The 24,391-nt window shown below is 41.5% G+C and overlaps 1 protein-coding gene across 1 annotated transcript in view; it reads right to left on the bottom strand.

Moving 5' to 3' along the window:
* Positions 1–24,391, bottom strand: part of ITGA9 (integrin subunit alpha 9) — a 456,855-nt gene that overhangs the window by 167,146 nt on the left and 265,318 nt on the right. Inside the window, exon 18 of the mRNA XM_019508716.1 lies at positions 9,265–9,415. Coding sequence (XP_019364261.1) covers positions 9,265–9,415 — 151 coding nt within the window. The remainder of the gene's footprint in view (positions 1–9,264; positions 9,416–24,391) is intronic.

Below are 24,391 nucleotides of genomic sequence, written 5' to 3'. Positions count from 1 at the left end.
TCTGCATAAAGAACACAGGATCATACCACTTACTGTTAAAAAAAATTAAGAGAGGGGTTCAGTTATATTTATAGATTCTAGTATCACCACAAGAGATATCTGACGAGTAAATGAAGGAGAACAATTTCCTGCCATACAGCGCAGTGATCTACAATGTGCCATGGGATAAGCACAACTGAAAAGGATATACGGTTACGGTTGTATTGCCGTTTCACTCATTTATCTCACAGCACCATCTTGAGTTGCCTATCTTAAAAGTGAGCAAAAGAAACTCCTTGGAGAATGAACTTGACCTTTTGCAGCAAATGGCAATAAACTTCTAGATTCAAGTTACAAAAAAAAAAACAAACCAAGCCTAATGCCACGAAGAATAAGCCATTGAAAGTTGTGAAAACTGAGTATTTTCTTAATGGTCTCAGTAGAGGATGCTTAAGCTGAGTTTAATTTGAATTTTAAGCCCTAGTTCTGAAAAAGGCATTGGACAGGTTTTTCTCCAACAATTTTATTACTACAAAGACTATTATAATATTACTATAGCTCCATGTTAAAAGCAGTGCCAGCTTATGCACAGCATTCTTAGAGTACAATCATGAATTTTAGTTCACATGGGGATGGGAAGGCATTTTTTAACGGAATAAATTCCTCAGCCAGGGACAGAAGTAACACATAAACTAGTGGAAGTGAGCAGAAACTGATTTAAACCTGTAACAGAACAGAAGTCCAGTGCACATAAACCAGCTTCAAAGTGGCTAAAACTCGTTTAAGATAAACCAGGTTGAGTGTAGTGTCAGACTTAACTGTCTTGGGTCAAACCGGTTTGTGAAACTTTTGTCCCAGACCCCTCCCTGGTTTACATTAACTCATAGCCCCCCAGCATCCTAGCATGCTTTTCAGCCCTGGGCGGAGCTGTGCTGCCTGCTCCAGCAGAGAACGGTTAAGCAGGGGGAGGCAGGAACTAACCGCCCCACCAACCCCCACAAACCCTAGCTGGAATCTGGGGCCATGGAGGTGACTTAAACTTCCCTTTCCCTAAGTACAGAGCTGTCCTTGCAGAGCCCTGCTGCTGTGATTGTGGTGTGCAAATTCCAGAGGCCTTGGGGACAGCAGGAAGAGGAAGCAAATACATGGCCCATGCTGGCTACATGCCAGAGAGCCATGCATCATAGAGGTTAGGGTCACAAGCTAATGGGCCCAAGGGAGGGAACACGTAAAAGGTAAAGAAACATCAGCATTAGCACCTCAATTTCCTCCCCCACACACACTTCTGGGGGTGTTCCCAAACAAGCCTTCAGTCTCTAAAGCAGTCAAACCATAGCCTACAGCTGCCCTCAAGTCTGAAGCCAGCTCCTTCACAGCCCACTGTCCTGGCTGACTGAGCCAGTGAGATCTCCAGCTCCACTGTGCACTCCTCTGCGTAGGGCTGACCAGGTTCCACTGCACACTCCTCCCCTTACTCCAGCCTCAAGCTTCCTTTTCTTTTTTCCCTTGCCCCCAGCCTCTGGGAGGTTTCTGGGAGTTGTAGTCCAAATTAAGTCAGCACAGCTCTGCAGACTGCTGTCTGATTCCTCCTGCTGTACCACATTATGTTCACATGATGCTAATTCTTGAAAAAAAAGATCTACATTGATCTTAATTCATCCCCTTCCTTTTGTGTCTTATGTATCTACAGGCCTGTTAAATTTAGAAAAATACAAAATGCAGTTTATGTTACAACACCAGAAGAGCTGCCAGTATTGAACTTATGCTCTTTATCCTTAAGGTGTTTGATACAAAAGGGCATTTGGGAACAGAGATCTAGAGAAACCGCTATTAATGCAAGGGATAAGAAATAGAAGAAAGGAAAAGCAGTAAATGCTCCTGACACAGCAAGGTGATCTTCCCCTGGAGGACTGGATTTTTAAGTAAATACAGCTTAGAATATATTGGAATTTTTGTTTCTTTCATTCTAATATACTGCAATCTGTGTTTCTTCCTTTTCCTCTACCTTGCACTCAGGAACAACATGGTCTGACAGGGGGTCGGCAACCCCCAGCATGTGTGCCATTAGTGGCACGTGGAGACGTTTTTCCCGGCACACCAGGAGGCATGCAAAGAAGTTGGTTTTTTTGTTTGTTTTTTAAAGTTGCTGCTCTGGGCTCTCCTGCGCAGCCACAAGTTGCAGCGCCGCGGCAGGCACCAGGCAGAGCCAGGGGAGCACAGGCAGGGAGGTGTCTGTACTCTACTGCCCCCACCCATGCTCCCAAGCTGCACCTCCAGCCTGGCTGGCCCTGGAGGGAGCTGCCCAGGCATGCAGACGCTCTGTTCAACCTGGGGCTGCACCGTAGTGCCGAGTGCTGGGGCCAGGGGCTGGGCAGCGTGGGGGGCCCTTAGGAAGGTGGAGGCTGGGCAGGAAGTGGGGGCTTCCCCGGGGCTCTGTGGGCTCGAGCTGTGGCAGGTGGGCAGGCACGGGTGCCCAGCAGCACCCATGGTGGGGCCTGGGCAGCCCACGCAGCTCCGCAGGGATGGGCCACAGCCAGCCTGAGCACGTGCATGGGGCAGGACACAGGGCTCAGGGGGCTTCCCTCTCCAGGATCAGCCTCCCTGCACGCTGGGCACAGCACAGGCAGGGCATTGCCATCCCCCCTGCAGGAACAGCCACTGCAGCTGCCTCAGCCTGCCCAGGTCCCGGCCTTGCCCACCCGCAGCTCCCCTCGAGGGGCCACGGCTGGGGCAGGCACTCCAGAAAGCTGCTGCAGTGCAGGCTCCCAGCTGGCTCAGTCCCAAGCACCAGCTGTGACTCCCAGAGCCCAGGGAACAGCTCGCACTCCCACCGTACCCAGCACCAAGCAGGGAGCTCCCTGAGCCCAGCATCCTGCCCCAGCCAGGCAGCGTCCCTTCGTGGGCAGGGTGGCTGCGCCCCATCCCCACAGAGCTGCGCAGGCCGGTTGGGCCCGAACTCCAGTGCTGCTGGGCCCCCCGCTGCGGCCCAAGTAGGGGAGCCCTGGGGCAGCCCCTGCTCCTCACCTGACACCAGCTCTCTATTTACTGTAAAAAAAAAAAAAAAAAAAAAAAAAAAAAAAAAAAAAAAAAGCAACATTCATGATTATTAATAGTATTAAACATGCAACGCATCCTGCCATGTACCCCCTCCATCCCAGTTTTGTTACTGTGGTGTGCCAGCACTCCGGCAGCTTACAAGGTAGACATTGTGGTTTTTTCAGCACTCCGGCCAAAAAACATTGCTTACCCCTGGTCTATGAGCACTTATGCAATATTTACATATGGAGTGGGCTAAGTATTGCCCTTTGTACAGGTTGAATTTTACTCATATTTTCCTCCCTTCCTCAAGGGAAACATAAGGTCTAGGGACTTACAAAAACTACCTGCATATCAATCACAAAGCATCTTTATCAGAAACATTCTGAACATACATAGTAAATAGTGATACAAAAAGGAATGAATGGCTCCTTCCTTTGCACATATATTTGTTATTCCAAGAACATCAAATGATTAAAGACACAGCTGTCACTTATAATCTGCAGATCTCCAACTGTTATAAAACTTTAAAGCAGAGTTTTATTCTGCAAATTATTACAACTTGTAAATTGCTACTTTTATTTACACTTTATATTTAGTTAACTTCACCCAAAAAGGCATATTATCAGATCTCTGCCATGAAAAGTTGCCTGGCAGTATTTCTGTAGCAATGAGTCTCTGTATTCTCCTGAAATAAATTTGGCATGTAAAATTTACCTACTTTTAATGTTAATAGCTACTTAAATAAAAAAAAAAGTGTGTTGCTATTTTTTTGCTATACCTTATATTATGTTCTCTCTGCACACTAGCTGATATAAAGCCAAGGAATGATGGAAAACAAGGGATTCAGCCAATATCTATTTTTAACAAGGGATTCAGCCAATATTTATAAAATGGCCCACATTTCAAAGGCATTTAATGTACTTGTTTACTAAGTGCTGTAAGGGCCAAATTACTTAAAAACCTTAGTCCCATTGCCTCTGAATGAAACCCAAATACCTAAATCTCATTGAATTTCAATAAGATATCTAAATGCCTTAGTTGGGTTTGAGTGTTGTTGTAGGCACAATGCTCCTGGAAATGTATGAGACACAAGGATTTTTAATTATATCTTTATGGGACCAACTGGATAGCTGGGAGGCAAGCTTTTGGACATTAAGGTTAAGTACAGACAGTCAAAAAGCCTGAGGCTGAAGGTTAGGTCTTAGCTGCATAGACTGAACCGATAAGCAAGTGAACAGACATTCACTTTTGATTCCGGAAATGCAGCTACATGCCTGCAGTGGTCCAGGCCAGAAGCCAGAGGGGCACTACAGCACACTTTCCAGCTTGGCTGGAACAGACAGCTTGGGTGAAGGGTAGCCCACCCACCCTGCAAGAGGGTGGTTTGTGGAGGAGATACAAAGCCTCCTGGCAGGCTGGGGGACTGCGAATTAAATTGAATCTGGAGGGGACCTGGGACAGAAGTTCAATACATTGATTTAACCTAAATCAGTTAAGTCTGATACTACATCTATCCAGGTTTATCTTAAACTGGCTTAGGCCATTTTGAAAACAGTTTATGTGCTCTGAACTTCTGTTGTGTTACAGATTTGAACCAGTTTCTGATTACGTATACCAGTTTACATGTAATTTCTGTCCCTAGCCTAAAAGCCCTTCTTCAGGTCACCCCCTAAATGACTAATCACCATCTAAAAGTCTAAGGTAAAATGAGTCTTGGCTGTCTTAGATTTTGCAATTTTGAGCATAGCAACACCTCAATCATTTTAAAAATCTGGGCTTAAACTACTGATTTCAATGGGAATTTTGACTCTTAAGGACTCTTGGGATTTTGCATTATATTAACTGAATAAGATAACTGACTGTAAGGTTTCTTTTCCAAACCCTGGCTAAATTCTAATTAGAATATGATACGAAAAATTGACTGGACAACAGCTAGTACTAGCCACGAAACTAAAGCTACAAACCAAACTTGGATGTGGGGAGCCATGTAACTTATCTGATTAAACAGAACTTAGCAACACTAATTGAATGTATTAGTATAAAAGTCTTAGGAACAAGGTTACTAAATAAATATGAATAATGACTAAATCAAAGGAAACGATCTCATCAGAAACAGGCTGAACTTCTCAAATATTGTTCACTCTGCTCTAAGCCTGAGTCTTGGTAATTTCACTCATCTGTTGCTTGAGAGAAGCTAGAGAAACACAGAAGCCTTCAAGCTGACTGACTGCAGCATCTAGCAGTCTGACTAAAAATAAAGAAATCACCCCTGGCTGGAAATGACCGTCAGTTATGGGCTTCCCCAACCTATTCTCCCCTAGGTAGTGCTGAAAATGGACTAGCTCCTGGAATCCAATTTTCCATGGTAAAACACTTTGAACTCTGAATGAAAAGTGCTGCGTAAGAGCAGAGTTTTATTTGAGGGGCTATTTCCAGGACTATTAGAGAAAATACCACAGGCACATTCCACCAGGCCTGTCTCACTCTGTCTGTCACAGCTGAAAATGCTTTCACCCCACCTACACCAGTTGATGAGTAAGTAGGAAAGTACTTACTACTAACAACCACTGCCAGCAATAAGTCATTGTCCTCCTGCAGACACTCAGAAATCACAACATCAATTCATATAAAAGTTACATTATTCAGGAACTGACGGCTTACCACCCCACCCCTCCTTGTGCTTGCCAGCAACACATGCACACACCAGGGGATCTGTCTGATCACCATTAAGTGAATTTTTCAAACCCTTACAATGTTTAATCTGAAATATAATTCAGATTATTGGATTACAAAAATCTGTAGTTGTTACATCTCTACTTTTAGCTTTACAGAAATGGGAGGTGCTTTCAAAATTGTAACACAAAGAGGGTAAAATGTTCTTAGAATAGTAAAAAGTCTTGCTCCTAATGAACAGGTCAGATTTATTCTTTTGCATTTTTCATTTAAAATCCTTTTGCATTACACACTGACTTGTCTCCTCAGTGGATACATTCTGAATTATAGGTTTTATTGACAAGTGAGAAAACATGTTATCTTATGCCTTACTATACCTGTAAAATTGTTTCAAACAGTTAAGACTCTCAAGTTATATTCCTGCCAATGCCTCTTACTCATTTGACTAGCTCTGAGCAAGTAGTTAAACCAGTTTGGGCTTCAGTTCTTTCAACTGTAAAATGATGACAATAATAATCATCATCTTTACACATGGGGGCATATTTGATAATCTTATATATAGAAGTATATGTAGGTAATAGGCTCTTAAAACAACTTAAGGAGAAAAAAACACTAGAGAAAGACTCAGAATAGTACTTGCTCAGGCCTGGAGTTAGGAAAAAATAATTTTTTAGTCCATGCTAGAAAAGGTCTGGTTAAGTTTGCTTTGAAATGCTCTTGCAACACCATTCTTTGGAACATAAAATTAAAATTTGCCAAACCTGTGGACTTTAAGTCATGGGCAAATCTGTTATTCCCATGAAAAGCTACCCAAATTTAGTCTCAGACCTGGAAATAGCTTAACCACTTCGGATGAAATTTTTCTAAAGTATTCAGCCTGAGACAGACAGTTGACTGGGAACAATTAAACTCTGGCAAAGTTAGAAGCAACTAGCCAAAGTTTATCATGATAAGCAGTGCTACTAGCTGTATATATTTATATGCATGTATCTATATTCATTTTCTAAATCTACCAAATTCAATGTTAATGAAACTTTCTATTAACTCCTATCATTAATAAAAATTATTAGTTCACCCATAACCTTCAAGTCATTGGCATTTTGAAAATATAGATTTAGACTTTTTGAATATTTGAGTATCTACGGGGGAGGTACATGCGCGTGCGCGCACGTGTGTGTGTGTGTGTGTGTGTTTTTCAGTGTAACTGCAGCCTCTCTCTCCCAGTTGAAGAACTCACTGTAAGGAGCTATGGAAAGAAAATGTTGGGCTTCTTTCCATAGCAATGAGCACTGGCTGCAGAGCAAAAGGAAAAATCAGAAATGGGAATAAATGAAGCCTTTTAAATATCGGTCAATGTACCCTTATTTGCCCCTGTGAAGGAGCAGCAGCAACAGCTCTGCCAAGTAATGGCACTGTGATAGCTCATGAAAAATCAAAATCCACAAATTAAAGAAGGCCAACAACAGTAACACACTGAGTTTCCAGCCACTGAGTTGAGCAGTTGTTCTCTTTTAAATCATCGTATTTGGCTCTGCATCTCAACGTCCCTTATATGACTATGTTATATGTCGAAGAAGACTGGCTTTCTAAAAAGAGTCTATTATCCACCCACTTACAAGCAAGTATAACCACCATGTGAAAACTCATTGCATTTAACCTATAGGAAATTACTCTGGAGACATTTGGAAAACAAACAGGAGACTCGGTTACAGTACATCAAGAGGAATATCAGAGGCAGATTATAAAAGCCAATCAGTCTAACCTGGTGGTCTTTTATTCTAAGGTTCACCTCTACTTAGAAAGAGTATCAAGTATGTACATGGAAAAAGGAGTCCCCTTCCACTTGGGTGATATTCATTAAAAGACAGTTGTTGCTACAAGCTTCTCTGCAGCAACAGACTCTTTCACTCAGAAATTCTTGCAAGTCATTGCTTCTATTCAGGATTTTATGTTTGGGTTTTTGCCTGGGCAAGGATCAACTACAAACAATATCCATACACACACACACACACACAGGTAAGTGTGTGTGTGTGTGTGTATGTGTGTGTGCATGTGCGTGTGTGTGAATGGGAATGACCTATGGAAGCTGCAGTTAATAATTTCAGACATATCCTGTCCACAGATCTTAAGGAGTAGGCAATACCTGTACTGAGGCAGCATCTGCAAGGCTATAATTCCAACTGGATAAACTAGGAAGCCAACAGTAAAGTAGTTTATGTTGATGGGAGAGCTTTATGACAGAAATTGATGTAGACTGGTGGACTCAAACTTTTGGCCCTGTGGTCAGATGAGTGGCACAAGGCCAGTTCACAGGTTGGGTCAGGCTCTATGAGCTAGAACCAGGCACAGCACTGCATGGGTCCTGTGCTGCCTTCCTCAGCCCCAGAAGTCCAGATCAGGCCCCATGCTGCCTCCACCTGCCTCTGCACACCTGCATCAGGCCCTACACACTGGGATCAGGCCCTGCACTGCCACCCCGGCCCTGCGTGCCCTATCTGGCCCACAGGTCTCCCCCCAGGAGTTCAGAAATTTAGCAGCAGGAAAGCAGCCACCACTCCCCATGCCAACAAATCTCTGGACCCAGAGGAAGTCTTGCAGGCCAGATGACATGGCTCTGTTGGCTGGATCTGGCCCATGGGTTGTGGGTCGTGCATGCATGCTGTAGAGTATAACAGCTCAACATTTGCAAAGTCCTTTATTACCAAAAAAAAAAAAAGAGAGAGGTAGAATTGGAGAAGCATAAGGAATGAAAGCAGAGTATACTACCACTGGTATAGCTAAAGGATTTTGAAAATCCAAGATTATACATTGATTAGATCCATGTTCCAGACTTGCTTATCACATGCTGGCTTGATTTACTAGAAAATTCACTAAGGAGTGAGATACGACACGCAGCAATGTCATCTACTTCTAGAAATTATTCTTTCTAGCAGTTTATCATCCCAGCTCTCTCCATTGTACATTGGAGCCAGAAGAGTAGTAGAAGAATCATATCATTTTTAATTTGTTTCCAGGCAGGATTGTCTAATAAGAACCAAGGAGGCAAACTGATGTTCCAATTAATCCACGCACAAATGGCAGAACAAAAATATAAAACCATTCAAAGCACAAAGGCCTGCTTTTCTTCCTGGGAAACATCTGATTGATGTTGATGGCAGTGGGACAGGCCCTAAAAAGGTTATGAGATTTCTTCTAACAAAATTTGTTGTCAATTTTACAACTCAACTGGTTTCAATGGGGACAAGATATCACCCTCTATTTTTGCCATATCCATGTTCTAGCATATCTCCCTGCTAGCATATCTCCCATAACCATTTGAACATCAACAAAACAGCAGTCCTGTGTCATTTATACAAATGTGATGTGCATCGTCTACACAAATTAAATCCACAAAAGAGATGGCTTATGTAAAGACCCTCGGACAAGGTCAGGCCTGAAACAAAGGGGCATAATTCTGTGGTGTTCATTTGAGTTATGACTGTTTATACCAAGTCTCAGTTTGCTCTCAATATATTTGTAATATATTGGCAATAATACTAAAAGTCTGATCTCAGGGAGATTAGCATTTCTTACCTTTTGCCACATTTTGATAAAGAAGAGCTCCCTGGAAAAGTTGAAGAACACATTGGTATCATAGGCATCGTCCCCAATGTTAGAGATGGAAATATTCAGTGAAATGTTCTTGACTGCTCCCAGTGCCAGATAGGAGGTTCTTTCATCAACACTGTAAACAGAAGTACATGTTAAATGCCTCACCACTTCTTCATTTATTCTTCATTCCAGCTAGCGAACTGGCACAGCTCAACTGATGCCAGATTAAAGAGCGAGTGTTAAATGGACATTATATACGAGATGCTTGGCTCAACAGCGTCAGCACAGGCCAGGAAAGCCGGGAATTCCTGAATTCTAATCCTAGCTCTGACACTGACTCTCCTTGCACCTACAGAATTCATTTAACTCACTTGGAAAATGGAGACAGTTTTATTTATTTTACTTACCATCCCTTCACAGAGGTATTATGGGAATTAAATAGTTATGGTTCATAAAGTACTTTAACAATGAAAAAAAGTGTTGTGGAGCTATAAAGTATTGTTATATTAATACAATACTTATATTAACAATACTTTATACCTCCTCAGGGTTATTAAAACATTTTAGTAGCTTTTTGAAAATCTTCTTGCCCTGAGCTACTCTGCTGAAAGGAAAAAAATGCAGAGGGGTCACTCAGTATCAAGAAGGCTACTATACTGAAAAGGAATTTAGAAATCCCCTGAATTGGAGAATTTGAAAAAGATAGTGTAAATCCTTTGGGGCCAAAGGTACCTTTTATTCTGTGCTTTTTTGGGATCCAGAACAACAGATTCCTATTACCTATTACAATGACTGGGTCTCCGAGGTACAACCTCAGTGCAGATAAATAACAACTATAGGGATTCATTCTGAATATTTCCCAACACACCTTCATAATATAACCAGCCTAGATTATTCATACAGATGTGCACTCTCAATTTGTATACAGACATGGTGGGGTGGATCCAAATTCACTGCCTTTAACTGCCCAACCAAAACTTTAAAACCAACTTCTTGGAAGAGACAGTAGCATTTCTAAACAGCTCTATCTTAACTGAGGTAGTCAACTGACTTCATATTCTCATTATCATCTCGATTCCTGTTAAATCTTTTTCCACTCCACAGGTGTTAATGACCCACTATCCTTTGTAACAGTCTTGATGTTCCACTGTTCAAACTATCTTTTCTTTGCAATGTTGCTGTTTCTTAGCCATTCCTCATAATGTCTCTCTATATCACAGCCCTGCAGACTGTTTTTTGCTTTAGCTAACTCAGGTATAGTAATATTAACTTGGGTGCAGAAATGACTGACAGTGAAGTATGGGAGGCACAGTCAAGGCACTCAAGTAGGCTAGATTTTTTTTATGAATCTGAATAAGAGAGACAGATTTAACCGTAATGGCTACTAAAGTAATGATGCAATCTTTTGATTATTTTGACTATTTTCTGCCCAGTTTGTCGTGTCATTTTACACTTTATCTTTAATCTAGTAAATTAGTGCACGTTTCTAAAGTTATATTTGTTTTTGCTTTGATCTTAAACTAAATAATAGAGTGCTGGTCCCCTTGCATAATCATAAAGCATCTAGTCTCTTGTTCACTGGAGAAAATATGTATTGTGATATAGGTGGTAGCGTGCCCCCCTATACATCCCCCTTTTCATAAATCTAGATCCGCCCATTCACACATATATCTACCAACACATATATGTACATATATCTACACACACCCACCTATCATTAGCATTTACTGCACATTTAGGCATTCTGAACAAACTAGAGAAAGAAAAGTTAATAAAAAGAAAACAGAGGATAAAATGTTAAAAAAAAACAAATCTACCATTCCTGGAGTTAAAAGGATTGGTAAAGTAAAAGGTGTAAAACACATTGGGTGTAAATTATAAAACAGACAGAAGTACCAAAGCACCCTAAACATCACCAGCCTGGATTTAATCGTCAGTGTAAAAGGATCCTAGACACACTTACTTTTCCTGGAAAAGGATTAGGATATGATTGTTGCTGGTCAGAAAGGGGCAGAGCCTTCCTGAAGCACATAACGGAAAAGTGCCAATAGGATATTTTAGCCAAAAAGTGACTAAGAGGGTCCTCCCATTATTAATGTAAAATACACCCACACTATCCTGATTTCTCAGCACACACACTGTACTGTGGGGAAATCAGCTGTCTGATCAAGAGCATTTCAGCACGGCAAACAGTTTTAATGATAAAAATTCTAATAGAGTTTATCAGTCCTGCAAAGGATCCATTGTGTCTGGGATTTACATGGATCTTATTTTTCCAAAGTCTTATTCACTGAACACCAGCTCAGAATGAAATTCTTTAAAATAACTTGTTTGTAGGTGTAAAGTACCTAATATTCTTTTACACCTCTCACTCTGACTTGAGTATTTAAACTCTGTTGTATAAATACCACACACAGAACAGATGCTGATAAGGAGATTTCCACAAATGAAGTAGCCTTAAGAACAGGCTATTCTGGTACATTATCCTGAAGATGCAAGGTAAGCTAATACTTACCCTCATCAAGAATGCTCAAGAATTTAGCATCCATATCTATATCACAACTTAGCCCCAAAAGGTTTGGAGACTTTGGGAGAGAGGGGTATTTGAGTAAAAATATTCTTGAAATCTTCGGAGTTAATCCTTAGGGATGGAATGCTATTATCCTTTTTGTGCCTTAATGCCATTTACCCAGCTGATTAAGTAATATTTGTTGACCCCTACACACAGCTTGCAGTTGTATGCTCCATGCAGAGTGCACCTGTAAATAAATGTATGCATGCATTCCAAGCATATGGAGTAAACTATGCATTGGCCAGGAAGTAACACGGCCACATACACACTTACATGAGCATAAGTTCTGACTTACATGAGGGAAGTTCAACTACCCTCCCATGGTTTAGCCTCAGTAGCTAAGTGATCAGGGCATTCACACAGGAAATAGGAGACCTAGGTTACAGAGCGTTTTGAACCGGCATCTCTGCAACTTCCCAGCACAGTGCTCTAAACAGCTGGCCACAGGTTAGGCATTCCTCAGTCTGTTTCCCAGCGGCTGATTTGAAGCAGAATCATTTCACCATGCATTTAATAGTGACTGGATACAATGGATGGAGAGCTGAGGGGAAGTTTCTGCTCCTCTAGGGGCAGAGCTTTTCAGAGCAGCAGCCATTTCACTAAGCCAACGTGTTTTCTAGCATTGGCGACAAACAAAGGTGCACATGGGTGCACCTGCACCCCCTGGAAGTGCCAGCCGTGAAACTGGAAGTGCACTTACGGTTCCACGGCTGGTTTAGCGATCGGCCACTGGGGGACCCCCCCGTTGGTGATCTAGTGCCCCCCCCAGACTTGGGAGGCACTAGTCACCCATGTTTTCTAGCATGCTCTCTTCCTCCTGTCTCCACATACCTCCCTCTCTTGGCTCTCCTGGGGTCCTGCTTCCAAAGGACAGCTAGAGAGAGCCCTGGATAATGCCTACCCTATTGTGAGTGTGGAATTTGAGCACTGTGCTGGAAAATCAAAATGATAATCAGTTCAAACCTCCACTGGGTGAAAGGGCCTAAATCTCAGACTTCCCAATTCCTGGGTGACAGCCCTAACCACTCAGATATTGGTGCTAAAAATGGGGAAGCCTCTCCACTCCCTGGCAGAAACATGCGTCTCAGACAACGAGCAAAGAGCACAGATGCATGCAGGAGACTATATTTTGGTGTGCATCACTCCCACCATGCACCGCACAAAGCAGCTGACTGCAGGCTTCCACCACACCAACCACATAAGAGTGAATTTACCTTGCATATAATGAATTTTTGGGTTAAAAAGGGTCATCACATAAGAGCGAATTCGCACATACAGAACCCGCATAAAGCGAGGGAAACCTGTATATAGTTGTGTAGCTCACAAACGGAGTGTAGCCTACTGCGCACACTCAGTATGCACAGGGTCTACATGTCTACCTTGCACAGGTAACAGGAGCAACAGAACTTCAATGTATGAAGAAATCCCAAAGATTTACTTATGAGGCTGAAAAACTGCCATGTAGGCTCAAAAGAGTAACAGAATTCTGGCCCTTATGTTCATTACTGCAACTTTTTAAACTGCTTCTCCACATAATGCAGCACTTTTCATAACAGTCATTTCATTAACCCATTTTCACTTATAATAACCTTTGTCCACTTCTTGCAGTCTAAAATTAAGGCCTAAAATTAAAGCCTGGTTTCTCGTTGCATGAAAAATGAAATCTGCAAAAACTGTTCCTAAAAATTTCTGGCAGCAATTAACCTTAGTCACAAAACCTAACATACTGACATCTAAATAATTGGATTTGCACGGACAATTGGGAATTCAGCTTCTAAAAAGTAAGACCTACACCAGCAATTTATTGAAGGTGTTAAACCATACCATTGCAAAATTTGCAAGAGGAAAGCTGCACCTGGAATCCCCCTTGCAATCTGAGCCCAAAGATGCAACGAATTAAGATATGTTTATAGGACCCTGTGCCATGCCCAGGACCACTGCTGAGATGCACGGTTCATCTTCTTGCTCCTATTCAGCACTCACCAAATCCTAGAAATGAGGTTGTGTAGGCACCTTAGCAGGGCCTTGCTGAACACTTCTGAGACACTTTCAGGTGGTGTCTCTGTGGTTTAGTTCCTGGTGGGTGCTCAGGGCTGTTCTTAGGCAGTCTAATATGTGGGATGTGGTACATGCTGAGCTGGTCTGTGTGGGTGGCTTCTCAGCAGAGGTCCCAGATGCAGTAAGAAGGAAGTGTAGCATGCCCATTTAGGCCCCATCTTGCAATTCTGACGTGTGCCAATCTCTCAGTGAAATCAATGGAGCTCCAGCTCAAGCATGTGTTGCAGCATTTGGCCCTGAGAATTCTGTATCAAACACTCTATTGGCTTTTCTTTTGAAAAGCATGGAAATCCTTCTACCAAGGCATAGAAGACTATCTACTAGGGTCTTCTAATAATACAAATATGCAAGGGGGGGAGAAGAATAACACCATTACTATTATTTAATATGAAAATCAAAATTCCAGAAATTATAAACAAATTAAAAACTGCTAAGATTAATTTGGATGCATGGGTAATTTTAACAAATGAAGAAATCTAACAAAATATTCATCATGTCTAGAAATTGCTGTTAAGGGACATGGTTAAAAATGCATCAACCTCCCAGTAAAACCTTATTTTTACCTCTACTTTAGTACACTGAATGCAAATGACAGGAGAAATAGTCTACCCTGATTTTGCAGTGTTAGCACATTTAGAAGTAGCACACAAACATGATCAAAGGATGCTGTCAATTAATTTTGAATAGTAGAAGGTGTATTAAGAATGAAGCTTTTCAAAAAGGCAAACAATAACAGTGAATATAGAATTGCAGGCGATTGTAACATTATGGCTTCCTACAGTGACTATTTATCTGACATAGTGAGTCATATCAAACTGATGGAATTATGGCAATGTTAAGCTAGCCATCCATTTTTCACAAAATATTACTCCATAGAGGAAGAAAACATGATTTTTAAAAGACCATTAATTGCTCATCGAGTAGAGCTCCCATATTAACTCCACAGCTGATGGAATTCTGTGAAAAACTTCATTGGTTTGAGGCTGACAGAGGAACACAGATCTCTGTCAGAAAGCCAACGGAAGATTGTATTTAAGCCTCATTTTAAGAGAGTAGTTTCCTGAATCATTAAATCCGAGAACATCTGGAATGAATCAGGTACACATTCAGAAAGAAATGGATTAAGAAAAAGAATCCGTCTATTGGCAAGGGAGTTTCCGAGCCATATTTGCTGCTCTAGGGCATGATGTCATTGAGTATGGATTGCCTGCTGTGATGTATGAAGTGTACTACCACTGTGATACCATCCTTCTCTAGCATCTGCTATACATTAAACAGCCTAGTTGCTGAGTCAAAATATGTCAGTAAGGATATGTTGTCACCTTTTGGAAACAAGAAAACAAACTAAACCATGCTTCATTATGACAAGTGATGTCAAACAATTTAGGGAATAAAAAGCAAACAATGGCTTTTGTTTTCATTTTCACTAAATGAAAAACTTTAAAATGGCCACTCTTTCTTTCCCCAAAATATATGAGTCAAGTCAAGGAAGATACTCTAAAAGAATGCAGAATACATAATCTAAAAATCAACATGCAATCACTAATCACATAACAAATTTAAAAACAAGAATATTACAGTAAAAGCTGCGCTATCAGGCATCTTACAAGCCAGCATGCTCCACTAACTGGCATGCCGGCTAGTAAGATAAAGTGAAACCGGAAATGCCCACCACAGCCCTGTGCTGCTGAGGGCATAACAGGCCAGGGGCATAACAGGCTGCATGGAGCCATGAGGGGCCCACCTCCCTGTGCCGCGGGGCCTGCAGGGAGGTGGCAATGCCACAGGAGGGGCAGAGGGACACCCCAGATGCAGAGGGAGAAGCAACGGCCAGGGCCGCTCAATTAACTAGCATATTTTGTTATCCAGCATCCCTCATTTCCGGGGGATGCTGGATAACAGAGATTTTACTGTATTAAATTATGCTGCACAACATGCATATGTGACAAACTGGATGGCAGACTTTAAACCTAATAGCACACGCCACCATAATAACCTCTCCCTCTCAGAGAGAAGGGCCATAGAATCTCTAAGATCCAACCACCAAACAGTAATAAAACCAGCAGGTAAAGGAGTAGCTATAGTTATTCTTAGTCATGAAGACTACATAAAAGAAGCCAACAGACAACTCTGGCACCACCTACTACAAAAAATTAGAGGAAGATCCTACTCCCCTTTTCACCTTAAAACTCAAAACTACCATCAAATTATTTCCATCTGAAGTACAAGAAAAACTGTAGAACTTGATCCCAACCCAGGCACTTTTTACATATTCCCTAAAATCCACAAACAATGGAATCCTGGCAGACCTCATATCCAACCAGGGAACTCTAACTGAGGAAATACCAGGTTTCATCAAATCAATCCTAAAACCTCTCGTCACCCAAACAGCAAGTTTTGTCCAAGACACAATAGACTTCCTACAAAAACTTAAAAACATAGACCACCTTACCAGCAACACCCTCCTAGGCACTAGGGATATTACCAGCTTACATACCAACATCCCACACCAGGATAGCATTCAAGCCTCCCTTACATATACACAAGAGCAAGATAATAACTCAGAGTACAGACCTAAAGATATTACTGAATTTATACACTTTATCCTCACACACAACAAGCTCACTTTCAATAACCAACACTTCCTCCAGACTATGGGCACAGCTATGGGCACCAAAATGGCCCCACAATTTGCCAACCTTTTTATGAGCCACCTGGAAGAAGAATTCCTCAAGGGCTACACCATCAAACCTTTGTTATACTTAAGATATATCAATGACATCTTCATCATTTAGACTGAAAACCTGCAATCTCTAACTGATTTCCAACAGAAACTCAATAAACATCACCCCTCCATCAGACTATCTTATGAATACTCCAGCACCAACATTTCCTTTTTAGACACTATGATCACTATCTAGAATGATAAAATACAAACCGCCATGTACAAGAAACCCATGGACCAACATACATATCTGGACAGAACCAGCAATCACCCTAAACACACCAAGAAAGCTGTAATATACAGTCAAGCCCCCCAGTACCACCAAATTTACACTGAGCAGAACACCTGTGATCGTTACCGCACAAAGCTCAAAAGGGCTTTCACTCAGCAAAAACATTCCTCCAAAGAGATAGATTGCACTTTTGAAATAGCCACCCAGATACCATGTGAAGAACTGCTGCAGTACAGAAAGAAAATCCCCATGAATTGCACACCACTAGTCATGACATAGCATGCCTCCCTGGAAACCATATGGAAAATCCTCAAACAATTGCAACCCATACTAGAAGGAGACCCAATTCTTAAAGAGATCTTCTCAAAACCACCCATCCTAGCCTTTAAACAAGCACTGAACCTCGCCAACCTCGTCACCAGCAGCAAACTTCCTATGGCCCAGAACACACAGAATGGATCCAGACCATGCCATGACAAGAAATGTAAAACCTGCCAACACATCTCTCCCCCTCCCCCAATAACTACACCCCACAACAGAACCATCACCATTGCTGGATCTTATACCTTCACCTCCAGAAATGTAACATATGTCATTCAGTGCACCAAATGCCCTGATGGAAAATATGTAGGAGAAACCAAACAACAACTGCATACCAAAATTAACACACACCAAACATTTATCAAAGACAAGAATACCCAACTACCTGTGGGGGCACATTTCTCACAAGACAACCACTCTCTCCAACCTCTCAGTACTAATCCTCAAAGGGAAATTACAAAACACCTTTTACAGAAGAACCTACAAACTTCACTTCATCAACCTACTGGATACAAAAAATCATGGACTAAATATAGACATTGGCTTTATGACACATTATAACCTGCCTAACATCTGATACCCCATATAACTTCTCTGCTATTTACAAGCTACATATTATCACCAGGTCTACATCTCCCCTTGCCCCCACCTGTTTATCACCCACTGGCTGCCTCAATTTGCATTTTCACTGACTGGCATTCTTGCTAACTGGCCTCTGGCTTCTATTCTATCCCATTCAGGAAAAGCTCAAAACAAGTGCAGATGCTTCCTCAGCCTGAAGAAGAGTGTTTGTACCCAAAAGCTTGCAAAGAAGAGTTTTTCCAACTATTTTATTTGGTCTAATAAAAGGTATTGGATTTCTCCAAAGAAACTTGTCTTAAAATTGTATGTGCACACAAATTTCTATAACTATATATTATCAGTTTCTACATAAAACACACCTGATATTCAGAGTTGCCAAATATGCAATATCTCAGGTTTAGATTAATTAAAGGGTGAAGTTACTCGTTATACTCAGTCCATAATTAGGGCATTTAAAACTTGAGCATCTGCATGTTACAACTCGATAACTCATACAAAGTCCCCTCTGAGAGTCTCAAAGTTATGCCACTACAGGCAAGGGTTAACCCTGGGCTATGCTACCTAGCTCATATTAGGGTAATATCAGTCTGCTCCATGGAGATAAAATGACCAATTTGCAGTCCTCCAGAATCCCAGGATGCACTGTTCCCAGCCCCTCAACTTCCTCCTAACCTGAGCAGTGATAAAGCCCAGGGGTCCAACCCATGAACCTGCTCACCAGCTTTATAGTGGCAAGTCAGGGCTGTGCAGGAAAGAAACATGTAGCTGCTCACTGCATGTTCTAACTTTAGCACCACTTAATATTCCTAAATGTAAGTGTAACATAAAATTTTACCCTTCATTAAAGCCTTTGCTGACTCTAAGGGCCCCTCTACACATGCAGGTAAAGGCACAATGGGATGTAATGCATGACCCACACAATCATATTGTCTGCCATGCCACACATGTATGGCAGGAAGCACGAGTGGGATCATGCATTAGATTCCATCACACCTTATCACCAGAGCAGAGGGAGCATGGGATCATTATCCTAGACACCCAGTACACCAGCTCCCTTGGTTGTGAGCCCCACAGTTGACGGGATGTTCAGAGGGGCTCGCAGAGGCAGCAGCATTTTAACCTAATCTAATATTCTATCAATACCTTCTCTATCAATATTCTCTATCAATACCTTCAGACATCATAGGGAAGAACAACTGAAATAAAAAGGCTATCAGAAAAGATCTGCAACTTTCATTTCCCCACCCCCCAAGATGATGGTGCTTTTGTTAATGTGGGTCTGGGGAAACATAATCTACATTCCAAAAAGTATGCAGGGACACATCCCCCATTTCCTGTACTAGCAAGTAGAAGAAATATGTGTTGTACTTAACCTCCTTCATCCCTGCAAGCTACACACCAGGCAGGGAAGGAGTTTCACCTACTCTATTCAACTGACTCACGATTTTTCCTTTCATGTTCTATATCATGTCCTTAGAATTGATATGAATCAACCTTAGTAAGAATGATACAAGTACTTCAGCTCTGTTGCCCATCAGGGAAGTTCAACTCAGCAAGATAAAACACAAAAGTAAAAATGCCTACGCCTACCTATATTCTACCTATACTATAAGTTCCAGGAGATAGAGATGTACCAGTAAAGAATTTAGAATCACATTTTTTGCTAGTGCAGAGGCAGCCTAGGTTATTAAAACAGCATTCTTCTTGTAGTCGATACAGAACAGATCACCACCTTCAATATGCAATGCCACCATTTGTCCTCAAACATAATAGGGCATGGAATATTAAATGCAGCTGTATGAAATGGTTGGAACAAGCCCCCAAACTATGCTAAACTTGCCCCATTTAGGATTTTGTTACAGACTCTAAATGCAGACCAGGCTTGTGGGAAAGATTTGCAAAACTTTTGAGTGAACCACAGCCAATTTACAGTTTAGCAGTGAAAGCTGAGTGAAGCTCTCAATTTCACCTGCTTTTGACATGAAAACATATGAAAATCAGTTGTTCTGATCATATCTGCTTTTTGCAGGAATCTGGTAAGATTCTGGGTGCAACACTTGAGAGTTGCAGACCGAACAAAAGTTCACACAACCCCATGTGAAGCAAAACCATTTGGTGTGGTGTGGTACAGCTCTGAGATTCCTGCCTCCCCTAGCCCATAAGCAGACAATGTTGCATCTCCCCAGAGCCCAAAAGTCAACAGAGTACCTGGATGGATATGTAACTGACTAATACCGGAAGGTTCTTTATTATCAGACCTCCAAGCCCAAATCCTGCACTCTTCTTTAAGCAGGAAGTGATCTGGTTGGATATTTTTAACAGAACATTTCATCAGATAGTGCTATGATTTGAGCTAAAGATATTTCATTTTAGGTTTAATGAACTTCTGAAGAAACCATGGCAGAGTTCCCATATTTCAAAATAACCCAACATTTCCTATGACTTAGAAACATACCAGCTCCTCCCAGCAGCCATCACTGGTGTGGGTGCTGCAGCAGAAAGGGAAAAGGCTGAATCTGGATACATTAGTCAATGACCCCTGCTCAGAAGAGATCCTCGTACTCCAGTGTATGGGCTATGCTGTGAGAGGTTTGGAATATCACTGATTATACAACCTTCCATATGAAGGGGCAACAAATTTTGCATGGAGGCTATATTACTTCAGTGGTACCATGGGCTAAGAGGCTAGGGATAGAAGTTACACATAAACTGGTTTAAGTAATTAGAAACTGGTTTAAACCTGTAACAGAACAGAAGTTCAGTGCACATAAACCAGTTTCAAAGTGGCTGAAACTAGTTTAAGAGAAACCTGGTCAAATGTAGCATCAGACTTGACTGATTGAGGTCAAAGAAGTTTCATAAACTGGTGTCTCAGACCCATTCCTGATTCAGGTTAAATCACAGTCCCCCAGCATCTCAGCATGCTTTGCAGCCCCAGGATGGCCTATGCTGTCTGCTCCAGAGAGCAGGGCTGGCCCTGCCCCTCTGCTCCTTAACTGGCTCACTGTCCTCACTGGTTGGCTCACTCCCCCACCTCCCCCCAGGCAAACCCAGGCTGAGATATGGGGTCAGGGAGCAGGGTTAAACACCCCTTCTCCCAGCCAAACTTACTGCTGGGACTACAAATCCCAGAGGCACCTAGAAGCAGGAAGAAGAAGTGATGAGCAACCTTGCAGAGCCTCCTGCTGTGATTCTGGACTGCAATTCCCAGAGACCTCAGAGGCAGTAGAAAGAGGAAGCGAACACATAATCCGTGCTGGCTACCTGCCAGAGAGCCATCCTCTAGTACCTCCCTCCTCCCCCAAGCTTCTGGCCTTGAGCCACTGCAGGCATGTGGCAGTATTGCCTGAATCAAAGGTAAATGTCTGTCCAGTTGTTTTTCAGTTTAATCTCTTCTTCTTAAACTAACCTGCAAAGACTAAATTGGTTCAGCCTTTGGCTTTTTGACTGTCTGTTTTTAGCCTAAGAGGCAAAGGAGGGATAATCCTATGATCAGAAGCAATCAATCAATACACACATACTGAAATCCAGGATTAAGTCACAGAGTTAAATGGTTGACACACATTTTCTTTCTTTTCTTCCTTTGTTTGTATAATAAACTCATTTTAATGCCCAGGAAAAAGATGGCACTAAAGATGGCACTAAATAGAGCTAGGCTTGGTCTTTGTTGTGATACTGCAATAAAAGGGAGCTTACTGTTGAAAGATTAAGTAAATCAGATACAGTTAGTATTCTCAGTCCTTCTCTTGGAATACCTAATTTTCTTTCCCCACACTTAATTCCTTCATATAACTCTCAGGTAACCCCAACGGAAGGGCCAGTATTCCAGTCACAAATCCTTAATTTTTACATTTTATATTATAGTCATAGTATGTTTACCAACACTTTGCAAAAAAGCATTTTTCACATTAGTATTTATACAGAGATGCAAATGTGCACTACCATTTGCCCCCAGAAATAAGAAGGAAAAAAAAAGCCTGATTCTGATCTTACTTAGATGGGCTTTTCCACAGTGTTATTCACTTGATTACTGTGCACTTGTTCCTGGTACACAGCAGCAGAAGTGAAAGAGAAATTAGGCACAGCGCCCCTGTCCCTGAAGAGCTTATAATCTAAGACTCGAATCCTCAACACACATGTACAAAAGTAACTTTACACTTGTGGATGTATATGGGAAGGATGGGATCCTAAAATTAAAACAAAGAGAGCACAAACTGATCATAGAGAACAGGAGGAGGGTATAATTAGTCCCACTTATCAATCAGTAGAAAACAGATACAACATGGGTGCTACTTAACAGTAAGAAACCACATATGTTTTTAATCCAGAATGTTCAAAAGAATGAGTTATGTTGCAAGGAAGCTTAGTAGTAGTAGGCCTGGTAGAAGTAGTAAATTTTGGGGAGGGCTTTAGTACTACAGAGTGTACAGTTTCTATGAATTAGAGCGGTGGTCCTCAGCCAAGGTGCCTTAACACACTAGGGGACTGAGAGACCTTTTAATGGTGCCATGTGGTACCACACAGTATTTGCACTGTAGTTGTACAAGTATCTATACATGATTCACAAAATAAATTAAGTGAATTCAAATAGGAATCCACAGTGTCAAAAACATTCTGGTCTTTCTGAATTCCTTGCAACAGAAGAATTGCTCTATTACTTTTCCTTAGTCAAGAGAACAAGTAAAGGCTAAGACAAGGGGTACCTGGGTACCCAGAGTCTTAATGGTGTTAAAACGAGGGGTGCCTGGAGTCTTAAAGGTGTTAAAAACCACTGAATTAGACTTGCAGCAATGACAGCAAGGAATCCAAATGTCTACAGGAGAAATTAAGTATGCAGCAACTGATATACTGAAATCTGATTAAGTAGGTTTCATTTTGTGTACTCATCCTGGAAGGCAGGAACAAAACCTAGAATCTATTAGCATACTAGTGTGAGCACAGAATCAAGGGGAGGGGAACTCATTCCAGTATGTCTCTCATGTATAGATTGAAACCAATAAGTATTAACCCATGGATAAAAACTCCTGAAATCTACAGGTTAGTTGCAGCAAAAAATGTTTCAAATGACTAGGTGATTTATGGCAAGTGTTAGTTGTTATGCCTAATTCAGAGTCATAATCCAATAAATGAATAAATAGGGAACACAAGGCATAAAAATTATTAGCAGCAATATATCTCTCTCAAATCTTGTACTGGCTCCAGATCAGCAAAGCAACTCACCAGTTGACTTGTGAAGAAATCAGCTTTATTGGATTTTGCAAATTGCAGAGCATATTAAAAAAAAGTATGTCTAGGTGCTTAACAAAAATCTGCTCAGTAAGATTTATTGCGTAAGAGCATAACAATAATTGTGTTCTGGACTCCATCACACATTCGCAGTCTGTGCAATATCAGCTGAACTTAGATATCTTGATGGTTTCTCAGACGCACGACAATGCTGCAGTAGTTCAAACCTATTTTTTAACCTTATTCATTTGGTTGGTAGACCAAGAAACAGTACTTTGTCCTGTAAGCTCTTAGGGTCAATGCTGATATGTCGAGGAAAAAATGAAGAGATTTATATTAGTTTAATAATCAGTTTGAAAGGTCACTAAGCCACAGCTCCTTAAAAGCCATTTCTTGTAAAAACCTACAGTAAGATTCTGTTCCAATGGAAACAGCTAGTTGATTATTGCAGAAAAAAGGTAAGCTCATGGAAAAGTAAGTTGTATTTGTATAGTGCCCTGGCTCGTAAAGAATAGGAATCCTCATTCTTTTGGTGCCACTGGATATATGGACTCTTGAACAGTGCAACAACTCATTGTCTGTTGTCTTCATTTCCATCTGGAACACTTCAATCACTTTATGGTCAGACAGGACAGGACCCTTACCATCAATAGTTTGGGGTTTGCACTTTTTTGGTGGGGGAGGAAGGGAAGAGATTTATTGGAACCCTGAGTGTAGCCGACCAGACAGAAATCAAGGAGTTATTCCCCCATCCCAATGCACATCAATAATAGAAAACATTCACTAATTTCATGGGACTGTGCTCTCCCTGCAACTTACATTATGTTCTGATTAATTGCCAGCTCTGCTAGTAGCACATTCAGGAAACTGAAAATCAGATACAAAAACCAAAAATTTCTGCATGCCTCACAAATGCAGCATGGACTTCATTATCAACAGGCTAGAACTAAGAATAGAGATAAGGCACTGAACTCAAGGATATTTAATTCTGTATACAGTATACTTCATGATTTTTAGAGCCAGTGCACTCACAAAAACAAAAAATATTATAGTAGGCATTATCAATTAATTCTTATACTCCTACATCCCATGAAATTTAGTTCAGAAGTGATTCATATGATAGTGTGAGGCCTCAGCATAATTCTGAGAGACCTCACATGGTATGTTTCAAATCCCCATGTCTCCAAGTTTTACCCTTAGATATTTTGGTGGCCATTCTTCTAACAGGAAATAGCCTCTTCATTCTTGTAAAAAGATTGTATCTCAAGATATCACTAGGAAATGACCACAACATGCTAAGGGGGTCAGGCTAGAACCCAGGGTCCTCTCCGTCCCACTGAGATACACACCCACTAGGTGTATCTACATATGCATTTCACTGCAGAGGTGAATA

The sequence above is a fragment of the Gavialis gangeticus genome, unplaced genomic scaffold, assembly GCF_001723915.1.
Source record: "Gavialis gangeticus isolate Ggan-Ray unplaced genomic scaffold, GavGan_comp1, whole genome shotgun sequence".
NCBI classification, from domain to species: domain Eukaryota; kingdom Metazoa; phylum Chordata; order Crocodylia; family Gavialidae; genus Gavialis; species Gavialis gangeticus.
The sequence above is the reverse complement of the archived record's forward strand: the minus strand, read 5'-3'. Positions and strand labels throughout refer to the sequence as shown.